Here is a 13,586-nt window from a genome sequence, read left to right on the forward strand (position 1 = left end):
CGATCGTTTTTCTTTGGTTTGTGTTTAGGTGTGCATTATTTAATTCCAAGAGTTCAACAATTTCATGGGGACCTACGTAATGGGGGTCAAATTTATGGGTTCGGGGTACCTTCAGAACGTAAACCAGGTCTACGACTTGAAATTCGATCGGTTTCATCTTTCGATCGTATATTGTTTTGGAGATTTCTTTTGAAATATTGAGGTTCCCTCGGGCTATCCTGCGAATGGTTTCGAGGTACCGGGTTAGTTCCGGTAAATAGTTATTATAGGTTTTCATTTTCTGTTCGGATGGGTAGAATGTGGGCATTCGGACTGTTTTTCCGAAAACTAGTTCATGGGGGGTGAAGTTGATTGCCTCATGAATGGACGTGTTGTAGGAAAAGGTGGCGAATGGTAGCATTAAATCCCAGCCCGCGTAACTTCCCATGTAATGCTTTAAATACTCGGTGAGGACATGATGGCTTCTCTTTAGGGCGCCGTTGGTTTGTGGGCGGTACCCGGAAATGGTGACTCTTTTGATTTTAACGATTTTCGCCAATTCTTGGAATAGTTTTCCCGTGAATGGGGTTCCTCGATCCGTTAGGATAACTCGAGAGGTTCCAAATTGGGTAATGAAGTGGCGTGCGAACGCATCGGCTATTGTTGTAGCCCTTATATTAGGTATCGCTACGGCTCTAGTTGCTTGTTTAGGCATTTAGTTGCTGAGGAAAGAGGGATGGGGTCGAAGAGTGTGGCGGTAGATTTCTTCGTATCCACCTGACTTATAAGTTGACAAGGATTCCACACAAGCCGCAATATTTCCTTAGCTCAGTAGTTATTATTCCACCAGAAAGATAACGTACGCGAGTCGTTAAACCTTAATTCGGTCGGTGACGTAGTTACCAGGAGAAGGTCGGTTCGACTTAAGCAACCTAAGTCTTTTCCGGAGTCGTTCAACCACTACCCTTTATCGTTCCGTTTAGGTCTGACTGGTAACAAGTTACCATGGGATGGTCGGTTCGACTCTTTATTTAGACAAAGGGTTGTTTCTGGGAAGGACAGAGATTCTACGTTCAACTTGCTTTCCGAGAATGAAGATGCAATTTCTAAGGTACTTGACACAGTGGTAAAAAGCAGAGGTATTAATACATTGTTTTGAGGGTTCTTCCGAAAGGGGTGATTGGGAGGTACCGTGTTTAATTACAACGGATTCTACCAGTCAGGCAGGAGAGGATCCCACCGCTGTCACCAGTGTTGTTTCGTGACGGACGAGCAGATGCGTGCCGGGGTGATTCGGAAAGAGATTACCAGAATTTCCCGCGTAACGAGTATTCTAATCTTGTGAGGAGATTGATCCGAGCGGCTAGATCAATTCCTCTCGTGGGATCGAGAGAAGTGAGGGCTGAAAAGGGGGTTTGAGCGAATGGCAAAGTGGCTAGTGTGCTATGATTGTTGCATTTATTCGTCCGTGAGGTTTAATTTACAATCTAATGGGAGGGGCACCCAAGGTGCCATGGCCTACTTTTCTCTGGATTATTATACGACGGCGTCGCGGCGGTTCGGATGTCGCGGTAGCGCGTTTGAGCGGCGGTAGGTTACTGAACGCCGGAGTGCGGACGCGAGAATTATTCGCTGTTTAATGGCGGTCTACGCGTGATTCTGGTCTATCTCGCAATTCTGAGATTTCGAGCTCAGCTGTTCACAAGGAAGTTAATGAGATCTTAATCTATCCGGTTAACCGGAGCAAAGCATGGAAATCGCGATAATGGATAGAATTCTGTTTGATCGGAGATGAGGTGTTAAAAAGTAAACTAGAATGAAACGAGGATGAGTCGAGCTTGCGAAGGAACCTCTACCTGGCTTGATCAGCAGCCGGTTTCGGTGACACTCTCCTTTGATCGACCCAGCTGGATGACTACGCGTAGATACCTTCGTCCCGTGGCATGTCCTAGGGTTGAAGGTCTTCTAGAAGCCTCCCGTCCAACGGAAGTCTCAGTGCCGACGTCTGTTCCTGACTCTGGGATCGCTGGAGGACTGAATGGCACTACTGAGGCTCGTAGGATAGATGGTTTTCGACAGAAAGTACGGCGTCTTGGTTTCTGACTCGCTAGGAACGGGGTACCGAGGACCAGGAGCACCAGTCCAGGTCGACGGAGGTCAACGGTGACTTGACTTGCAGAGACTAACTGGACTCTGAATGACACTAACTACTGCCACTCGTTGATTGAAGGCTGGATTTATTTGCAGGGTGTTTCAATTGGTGGAAGATCCTAGGGCCCACGTGAGGGTGAAGCTTCTGGGTTGTGCTGACGCGTTGTGTAGTCATCAGGTTGTTCGCCTCGAGTCGATCGATGACTTTTGGAGCCGTTTGGCCGATGAACTTGTTGGAACTTTTGTAAGAGTTTCCTAATCGCGTTTCTGTATTCGGATTTCCATGGCTAGCTCCGGTGATCGGAAAATGGGATTTTTCCATAGGTTAGGGTACGGAGGATGACTACGTAACAAATGCAACCCAGTGCGAGGAACGTAAGCCATGTGAAAACAATCTTGAACATGGTCATTCTAACGTTTTCGAGACCATGGGAGGTCCTGGGGGGTCTGCATTTTACTCAAAGTCAACTTCTATTGATCCCAAAGAATTATCAGAAAAAGTACTCCCCGTGGTTTACTTGTGCAAATTAAGGCAATCCACTGCGAGGAACAAAAGCAATGGGAAAAAATCTGAATAATGGTCACTCTAACGTTTTCGAGGTCCTGGGAGGTCCAGAGAGACTTTGAAGTTTTCGAGCCGTCAACGCCAACGACCATTGGTCCCCAAAAATGCTCAGCGTAAGTACACCCCGCGATTTATTTGTACAAATTAACGCAACCCATTGCAATGAACCTAAGCTATGGAAAGAAACTCTTGAACATGGTCATTTTATCGTTTTCGTGGTCCTGGGAGGTATTGTGGGGTTCTGAATTTTTCTAGCTGTTAACTCCAATCCATATTGGTCCCAAGCAATTCTCACTATAAGTAATCTCCACGATTTACTTGTGCAAATTAATGCGAACCACTGCCAGGACGCTACGTTATGGGAAAAAATCTTGAAAATGGGCATTCTAAAGTTTTTGAGGTCCTGGGAGGTCCTCGGAGGTTCTGTGTTATCGGACATCGGAAATAGCGGGGAGTACTTATGCTGAGAATTTTTTTGAACCGCTGAAGATCGCCTAGACAGCTAGAAAAATTCGGGTATCTCAGAATCTTCCGGGACCTTGAAAACGTTAGAATGTCCGTTTAAAAGTTCTTCCTCTCATAGCGTAGGATCCTCGCAGTGGGTTGCATTAATTTGCACAAGTAAATCCCGGGGCGTACTTATGCTGATCATGTTTTGTGTCCACTGATGTTGGCCTCGTCAGCTAGAAAAATCCACAGACCACAGAAATTTCCAAGACCTCGAAACCGTTACAATGACCACTTTCAAGATTCGTATCACGTAGCTAGGGTTCCTGACATTAAGTCGCATTAATTTGCACAAGTAAATCGCGGGGAGTACTGATGCTTAGAATTCTATGTCACTGATGATGTTGGCCTTGACAACTAGAAAAATTCAGAGACCCCAGAACCACCCGGGACATTGAAAGCCTTAGAATGACCATTTTAAAGATTTTGATTCCATAGCATGATTTCCTCGCAGTGGTATGCATTAATTAGTACCAGCAAACCGACGGGAGCACTTATGCTGAGCATTTTCTGGGACAGCTGATGCTGGCCTTGACAGCGGGAAAAATTCGGAGACCTCAGAAACTCCAGGGGCAACGAAAACGTTAGAATGCCCATTTTCAAGATTTTTCTCTCATAGCGTAGGATCCTCGCAGTAGGTAGCATTAATTTGCGCAAGTAAATGGCGGGGAGTACTTATGCTGAGAATTTATTTGGATCGCTGGATTTCGCCTCGACAACTAAAAAATTCAGAGCGCAGAAACTCCCGGTACATCAAAAACGTTATATTAACCATTTTCAAGATTTTTATTCCATAGCTTGCGTTCCTCGTGGTGGGTTGCACAAAGTTGCCAAAGTAATTCGCGGGGAGTGCTTGCGCTGAGAATTTTCTGGGACTGACTTTTTTTTTTAAGCTCACATTCCACGGAGTATGATGCATTAATTTGTCAAACTAAACCGAGGGGAGTACTTATACTGAGAATTTTGTGGGACCGCTGCTAATGGCCTGGAGAGCTAGAAAAATTCAGAGCCCCCAGAACCTCCCAGGCCCACGAAAACGTTTGAATGTACACATTCATGATTTCTTTTTAAAGCTCACATTCCTCGGAGTATGTTGCATTAATTTGTCCAACTTAACCTAGGGAAGTACTTATACTGTGAATCTTTCGGGACCGCTGGTGCTGTCATAGAGATCTAGAAAAATTCAGAAACCCCGGAACCTCCCAGGGCCTTGAAAACCCTTGAATGTACATATTCATGATTTTTTTTTTAATCTTGAATTCCTCGGTGTATGTTGCATTAAATTGTCCAACTTAACCGAGGGGAGTACCTATACTAAGAATTTGTTGGGTCTGATGGTGTTGGCCTGGAGAGCTAGAAAAATTCAGAGACCACAGAACCCCCCAGGAAGTGAAAAACGATTGAATGTACATTTTCATGATTTTTTTTTTTGAAGCTCACATTCCACGGAGTATGTTGCATTAATTTGTCCAACTAAACCGAGGGGAGTACTTATACTGAGAATTATTTTGGATCGCTGGTTATGGCCTGGAGAGGTAGAAAAATTCAGAGACCCCAGAACCTCCCAGGACCACGAAAACGTTTGAATGCACACTTTCATGATTTCTATTTGAAGCTCACATTCGTCGGAGTATGTTGCATTAATTTGTCCAACTAAACCGACGGGAGTACTTATACTGAGAATTTTTTGGGAACGCTGGTGTTGGCCAGGAGGGCTAGAAAAATTCAGAGACCACAGAACCTACCAGTACCTCGAAAACGTTTGAATCTCCATTATCAAGATTTTTCTCCCCTAGCTTAATTTCCTCTGCGTGGGTTGCGTTAATTTGTACATCTACACCGAGGGGAGTTCTTAAACTGAGAATTTATTGGTATGGCTGGTGATAGCCTGGAGATCTAGAAAAATTCAGAGACCCCAGAACCTCCCAGGACCTCGAAAACGTTCGATTGTCCACTTTCAAGATTTTTTGCCCTAGCTTAATTTCCTCAACGTGGGTTTCGTTAATTCGTTCAGCTAAACCGAGGAGAGTACTTATACTGAGAATTTTTTGGGCCCACGGGGTTGGCCTTGACCGCCAGAAAAATTCAGATACCCCAGAACCTACCAGTACCTCGAAAACGTTTGATTATCCTCTTTCAAGATTTTTTGCCCTTGCTTAACTTCCTCGGTGTGGGTTGCGTTAGTTTATAAAACTACACCGAGGGGAGTTCTTAAACGGAAAATGTTTTGGGACCGCTGGTGATGGTTTGGAGAGCTGGAAAAATTCAGAGATCCCAGAACCTCCCAGGACCTGGAAAACGTTTGAATGTACATGTTCGTGATTTTTTTATACCCTATTTTCTTGGAATAGATTGCACTAATTTGTACATCTACACCGAGGGGAGTACATAAACTGAAAGTTCTTTTGGACCGCTGGTGTTGTCTTTGAGAGCTAGAAAAATTCAGAAACCCCATAACCGCCCAGGACCTCGAAAACGTTAAAATGTCCATTTTCAAGATTTTCTTTCCCTAGCTTAATTTCCTCGCTATTGGAGTCTGAGGGACACGACTCCATCATTCGCTCCACGGACGATACTAGCCTGGTGGCGCCCTCAACATGGGAGGCAAGTGGCGCGCGCATCGGTACGGGAAGCAGATGGCGCGCGCAACGACACTAACGGTCGTTCGTCCTGGCGCGTGAACCGCGCATCGGCGCCTCACCTCTTTTTCATATGATTTTACTTTTGCTTCCACAAAACCTGTGTACTTTGTGCCATTGCCAAATAAAGTGCGTGGAACTACAACACTCGCTGTGGGTTGCGTTAATTCGGACAGCTAAACCGAGGGGGGTTCATAAACTGAAAATTTGTTGGGACCGCTGGTAATGGCCTGGAGAGCTGGAAAAATTCAGAGACCCCAGAACCTCCCAGGACCTCGAAAATGTTTGAATGTCCATCTTCGTGATTTATTTTATAGCTTTAATTTCTTCGAATAGATTGCACTAATTTGTACAACTACACCGAGGGGAGTTCTTAAACTGAAAATTATTTGGGACTGCTGGTAGTGGCTTGGACAGCTAGAAAAATTCGGAGATCCCAGAACCTTCCAGGACCACGAAAACGTTTGAATGTACATGTTCGTGATTTTTTTCCCTATCTTAATTTCTTCGGTATGGGTTGCGTTAATTCGTACAGCTAAACCGAGGAGAGTGTTAGATTATGATCTGGCAGGAAACAGCGTTTTTAATAATTAAATACAATACACATTAATATACAATGAAAGTCCTTTTTCTATTCAGGAAGGAAAGAACGCGCCATGAGCGCGGAACGCTTCAAAAGTAAGTGAACATCAATGGCGATCATCTTCAGAGCGCTCCAGTCGTCTATATGAGCAACGTCGCCGTAGATTGACTAGTGGCGGTGAATTCGAATATCTCAACACTCCCCCTCGAATGGAGTGCCGATTTATGCGCAATTAGCCGTCGACTGGATTCCTAGCAATTTCATACAGTGGTAGTGTTTTTCCCTGGGTAGTCCTTTGGTTAGGATATCGGCAGGCATATCCTCCGTAGGCATGTGGACCAACTCGATGTGGCCTTCCTTTAGGACATCCCTCACAAAATGATGTCTGACATCTATATGTTTTGATCTCGCATGAAATGTGTGGTTCTTTGTTAGACACAGGGCTCCCAGATTATCACACGCGATTACAGTCTTATGAGGGTCTCGAAAACCTACTTCTGTTATGAATCTGCGAAGATATAAAGCTTCTTTCGCGGCTTCTGATAAACCTATATACTCTGCCGCGGTTGACGATAGAGCAACTGTACGTTGTTTTTGGGATTCCCAACTTACGGCTGCGCCACTTAAAATAAATGCCAGTCCCGTATATGGTTTCCTATCCACAGAACATGCCCCCCAATCCGCATCTACGAAACCGTGCAAACATTTGGAGTCCTTTTTATACACGATACCAAAATCCATGGTTTCCTTAAGGTATCGAAGGACTCTTTTGGCTGCTTTCCAGTGCTGCATTTCATGGCAGGAGCAAAACTGGCTAAGATAGCTGACAATATAAGATATATCAGGTCTCGTTGCAACGGCCAAATAATTCAATCCTCCGATTAATTCCCGATATCGTTTTTCTTGAGACTCTTCGTTGGGTCCTTCCTCAGATTTTAATAATTTTTCACCTTGTGCAACTGGAGTGGAGATGGGTTTTGACTCCTCCATTCCAAATCTACGTATGAGATCGCGAACGTATCCGAACTGAGACATCGTGATTTTATAGGTCTCTCTGGATACTTCTATTCCGAGACAAAGACTAATTTCTCCTATGTCCTTGACCTCGAAATCCTGTAAAAGTTGTTCCCGTATGGAATCTAAATCTTTTTCATTGCGGTAAGCTATTAATATATCATCTACGTAGATGAGCACGAGAAAAATATCTCCCTCTCTCACAGTAAAATAAACGCAAGGATCTGCGACGGTCGGCTTCAATCCCATGCTTCGTAGCTTCTGACCAAACCTTTCGTTCCAGCGATTCCCAGCTTGTTTCAAACCATAAAGGGCCCTTTGTAAACGACAAACCTGATCGCCTTCTTTAAGTCTCCTGAGCATTTTCCTTGCTCTGTTCCCAACCAGGTCACGATCCCCTCTTCGATTAACGATTGTGCTCAACGATTCCGTGAATGATTCAGGTAATTCCATGTAGATCTCTTCCTCGATGGTCCCGTTTAAGTATGCAGTCGTAATGTCCATTTGATAAACTTTCAAATCAAATTTTTCTGCCAGGGCAAGCAATAAGCGTACCGAACTCAGACGTGTGACTGGTGTGAACGTGTTATGGTAATCGATTTCTGGTTTCTGTGTAAATCCCTTGGCAACAACTCTTGCTTTTCGTCTCTCAATTGCTCCTTGGGCGTTGTACTTATTTCTCAAAACTGTTCGGCATCCGACCACGTTTCGATCTTTAGGACGATCAGTAATATACCATGTATCGTGCCGTATTAGGCTGTCGATTTCTTCCACGATTGCATTTTTCCATTCTTCCGCATCTGGTCCGTTTAGAGCTTGTTTCCATGTAATTTCAGCTAAATTTGCGAAATCTTCTTCCTGTTCCAGATCTTCAGATTGATCTTCTGGGTCAGTAACTGGATTAACAATTTCCTCGTTCAAATCTCGCACATCATTTCTGCTTTCCCTCGTCGAAGGTTGCTTCCTGGGACAACCAGGTTGTCCGGTATAAATTTTTCTTGGTCTCCCTGGTCCTCTTCTTATAGCTTCCTTCTCATGTGGGCTATTAACTTCTTCAAGTTTACGGTGTGGGTTATCCTTGGGCACTTCCTCCCGATTCTCTTCCGGTTCAAGATCAATGTGAAATTCAGTGCTCATGGGTTTGTCCACATTATTCTGAGAGTTTTGCTTGTTCCGATTATGTTTTCTTTCATTCATACTCGGAGAATTATGAGGCATTTCGTCCAGTTTGAAAATATTCATGAATTTTACGTCTCGTGAAATGATTACTTTTTGTTCACTTGGTACCCATAGTCGGTAACCCTTCGATGAGTCATATTATCCAATAAATATACATATTATTCCTCGTGCGTCGAGTTTCCCTTTTCCAGGTGTTTTGTCCAGTGCGAAGACTGTTTCTCCAAAAATTCTTATATGATTCACGTGAGCATGTTTTCCGTACCACAACTCGAACGGTGTCCTTCCATTAAGTACCGCCGTAATGCAACGGTTTCTAATGTGGTTCGAGGTTGCGATTGCCTCGGCCCAAAAAGATGGAGACAATCCGGATTGTGTTAACAGACACCGTGCCATTTCAACAAGTGTGCGGTTTTTCCTCTCCGCAACACCATTTAGCTGAGGAGTATACGGTGTCGTTAGTCGTCTAGTTATTCCTTCGTCCCTTAGAAAGTCATTAAACCGTTTGTTTCGAAATTCTCCTCCGTTATCGGACTGGAGGCTCTTCATTTTCTTTCCGGTTTGTCTTTCAACAAGATTTTTGAAGTCCTTAAATGCCTGAAACACTTCGTCCTTACGTCGCAAAAACCTCACTTCTGTCCACCGAGAGTGATCGTCTATAAAAGTTGCAAAATACCTAGCTTTTCCTTTCGATTCTGGTCGAATAGGTCCACAGAGGTCAGCATGAATAATCTCCAGTACATCTGAAGATCTTTGAAACTTTCCCTCAAATGGTATTCGTGTAGCTTGGCTTTGACACAAGTTTCGCATGAAGATGACGTCTTGTCGCTTCCCGACTGTAGGTCCAGTACAGCCGTCATTCGCTCCATTTCCACGAGGTCATCTCGATTGAGATGGCCAAATCTTTCATGCCAGACTGTCATTGGCAATTTCCGCTCTTCCTTGAGTGTTACGCATGCTCCTCGGCTTCCCGGAGGTAATACAGATTGCCTATTCTTTCAGCGGTTAGTATGCTAGTTCCGTATTGGTTTTCGATTCTAGCACCCTCTCTTGTGAATATGGCCTTGTTATTCGCATCTGTAATCGTTGTAACAGAAAGTAAATTTCCTCGATGTTCAGGAACATGTAGTACATTCTCTAGTTGAACATTCCTCGCGACTCTTCCATCAGTTCCAATGATTCTTATGCTTCCTTTTGCCTTGACTTCAGTGGAAGCATCACTCGCCAAGTTCAGCTTGGTACTCTTCGTATTCGCAAGTTCCTCGAAACGTTCTTCGCTACGACATAAATGTGTCGTACATCCACTGTCAAGACACCATTTGTCGCGATTCTGGATGAGCTCCGCGCGATATGACACATCATCTGATGTTGACACGAGAAAGGTTTTTCGCGACGGAGACATTTTCCTGTTTTTCGTTACAGTCAACGGCCTTGTGTCCTACCTTGCGACATCTATGGCATTTATACTTGAAGTATCTGTAGTCCCGTTCGGCATTTTCCTTATTAGCCATCCTGCCTTCTACCTTTTCCTTGCCTAGCTTCTTCCACACTTTCTTGGCCAACATGGCTTCGTGATCGTTATCCTGATGTCGTCCTTTTCTCGTTCTGTCTTCGTCGAGAATTTTTACCTTTAATGTTTCAGGATCGGGCAGCTCGTCCCTCGTTTCGATGGCGCAGCGAAAATTCTCGAAACTTTCTGGTAGACTATGCAACAACATAATGGATTGTAGTTCCTTGCTTACCTCGATCGAGAGTTCCGATAGTTTGTTGACCATGTCGAAAAAACTATCCACATGATGCTGCACGTCGCCATATTCTCCGAGTCGATGGGATGATAACTGTTTCCATAGCGACGCTTTCCTAGTTGGTCCTTTTGATTCAAAAATTCTCTCTAATTTTAACCAAATTTCCCTAGCAGTCTCACAATTTTTAATTTGCTTGAGTTCGCTGTCGTTAACAGACAGGTACAAGTCTGCCTTCGCCTTGTCGTCTTCTTCTTTCCAAATTTCCAACTTTGCGACTTGTTCCGAGCTTCCGTCTGTTTCCGGCATCGGTTTCTTGCCGTGAACGTATACCCACGTCTTATTTTTGGTCATTACCGCCTGTACTCGAAGCTTCCATGTATCATAATTTTCTGCTGACAACATGGGGATGCGTATATGAGATCCCATGTTCGAGCCCATGATTTCTTTGGTCTTACGTTTCTTTGTCCTGTCACTGAGGGACCACGTACAACGTTTCACAGTATTTCACAACGCGCAGTGGAATGCGTGCCCTGGGCCCATAACCTGTTAGATTATGATCTGGCAGGAAACAGCGTTTTTAATAATTAAATACATAACACGTTAATATACAAGGAAAGTCCTTTTTCTATTCAGGAAGGAAAGAACGCGCCATGAGCGCGGAACGCTTCAAAAGTAAGTGAACATCAATGGCGATCATCTTCAAAGCGCTCCAGTCGTCTAGATGAGCAACGCCGCTGTAGATTGACTAGTGGCGGTGGATTCGAATATCTCAACAGGGGCCCTATTCTCGAAACTGTGACCCTAGATGTCGAATGCGAGAAACCTAGATGTCGCATGCGAGAACAAAAACGATATTCTTGAGTCCATCTCGCGTACGACAATGAAGTCGTATACGAGAATTTTCGAACGTTTCATCTCGAGTGGGTCCTACCCACTCGAAGCTGGAAATCGCATATGAGAATTCTAGGGACAAGCATACTTTTCCTTTAAACTGAGGTTTGTGACATGGTGGTTAGGAGAGCGCAGTTGTCAAGAAAAAAATGGTAAGGAAATAAAAAGTGTAATTACACAAATTTCTGGTGAAGTTTTACTGAACATAGGTTAATAGATTGTAACAATGATTTAGTTGTTCGAAATTAGCACAAAATTGTAAATCGAATATTAACTTTCTATTAATTTAATTAAATTTATAGCAATAATGGATCCGCAAAATATAGTAGCACAACTTCATATCGCTGCGCAATTGGAAAACGCTTATGATTTCGGTGGCGGACTACGTTTTCAAGAACGGGATGATGCATTCGACTTGCCAGAATGTCAGTTCGTTAAACTATTCAGGTTGAAAAAAGAAACGGCAGAACGAGTAATTAATATTGTAGAAGAAAATTCTACAGAACCGTCACGTTCTTCAGCTTTGGACGCAACTGTACAAGTGAGTTTAGATAATACGTAAAAGTTTATTTAGATAATTTAGATGATACCTAAATACATATATTTTGTTCTTAATAAAACGTTATTCTTCTGAAGGTTTTAACNTTAATAAAACGTTATTCTTCTGAAGGTTTTAACTGCATTACGGTTTTTTGCATCCGGAAGTTATCAAAATTGCATCGGAAGCAATGTTAATATGGCAATAAGTCAACCCTCCGTCAGTAGATGCATTCACAATGTAACAAATATTCTGAATTTGCCACAAATTTTCGACAGTTGGATACATTTCCCAAGGAACATATGGGAGGCAGAACAGTTGCGTAACAGGTGAGGGAGAACTTAACTTATATTTTGTATAGTAATATCTATACATATTCTGCTACATTTAGTTTACTTTTTCAGATTTTGGGTGGAACACCGCTTTCCTGGAGTAATTGGTTGCATAGATTGTACACATGTAACGATTTTCCCACCTTCAAAAGATGACTAACAATTTCCGGAACATATTTACGTTAATAGAAAAGGATATCACTCGATTAACGTCCAGTTGGTGAGAAAATAAAATTATAAAATTAAACCAGACATTTATGTAGATAATGCTATTAAAATATAATTTGCAGATATGTGATCCAGATCTGAAAATAATAAATGTAAATGCCCGATATTCTGGAAGCACTCATGATTCTTATATTTGGAACAACAGTAATGTTCTCCCTGTAATGCAAGAAATGTACAATCGGGGACAGCTTCTTCTTGTTAGGTAATATTTCGAAATTTGTTATTGTTTCTTTCAAATAGTTCAAGCTGTAGTTAAAGCATTGTATTGCGATAAAGCGCTTATTGCTGTTAAAATACTCAATACTCAACTGCATTGTGGTTACCCAACATTTTTCTAAGTGTAACTTAATCAAATATCTTAACACGCCACGGCCCGACGATTTCAAACTAAAACCAGCCCGTACATCAACGCTCGACCACAACATTACAGACCGGTCACGAATATATTTACGATGGTCAGTAACGTTCGAGCACCAAAGTACGATTATACGCGAAACTGGTCCATAAAGTGACAATATCCCCGAAGTAATACTTGGAGATGTTCTGAGAGAAATGTTTATGATGTTAATTTGTTTTATTTATAGGTGACTCCGGTTATGCACTAAGACCGTGGTTGATGACTCCGGTTGGAGGCGATGAAGACGATGTGGCAGTACAGAGATACAACTCCAGGCAAAGATGTACAAGATCACTTATTGAACGATGCAACGGACTTTGGAAGATGAGATTTCATTGCTTGTTGAAGCACAGAGTACTGTATTACCAGCCAGACGTGTGCTCGAGGATCATTAATGCATGCGCAGTGTTGCACAACATGTGTATTCAGGACAACTGTAGACTTGACCCAGAAGAGGAAGAGGAAGAGTTAGACTTCGGCATGTTTGATAATGCGATAAATGAAGCGCAAAACATTCCAATTAGAAATGTTGAGTTAGATGCTGGACGAAGAATTCGTGATAATTTAATAAGACGCTATTTTATTGCGTTGTTACGTCCCACGTAACGTCACCCCTCCAACTACATATATTAATTCAGTTAAGCGCCGTAATTATTACTTTTCCCAAATATTATGTTATTAATATCGTGTAATATCATCCTCGCTCGACTGTCAATTTTCTAGCGATCACGTGTTAGCAACGTGCTCAAAATAGGTAACCGTCACCATGCGAAAGGTGATAATAACGAGAATCCCTTGTTCATAATCCTCTATGACAACGATGGCCCGGACCAGTGGTAGC

At 43.0% G+C, this 13,586-nt stretch overlaps 1 protein-coding gene across 1 annotated transcript; it reads left to right on the plus strand.

Annotated features, from left to right (window-relative positions):
- Positions 1-11,557: 11,557 nt before the first annotated feature.
- Positions 11,558-13,278, plus strand: LOC105704278 (putative nuclease HARBI1; the record flags this gene model as incomplete). Its single annotated transcript, XM_023433143.1, has 5 exons — positions 11,558-11,791; positions 11,921-12,117; positions 12,193-12,247; positions 12,411-12,492; positions 12,933-13,278. Coding segments are annotated over exons 1-5 (914 nt in total), but the record flags the coding sequence as incomplete, so codon positions are not given.
- Positions 13,279-13,586: the final 308 nt, after the last annotated feature.

The sequence above is a fragment of the Orussus abietinus genome, unplaced genomic scaffold, assembly GCF_000612105.2.
Source record: "Orussus abietinus isolate OABI.00-Male unplaced genomic scaffold, Oabi_2.0 scaffold565, whole genome shotgun sequence".
NCBI lineage: Eukaryota > Metazoa > Arthropoda > Insecta > Hymenoptera > Orussidae > Orussus > Orussus abietinus.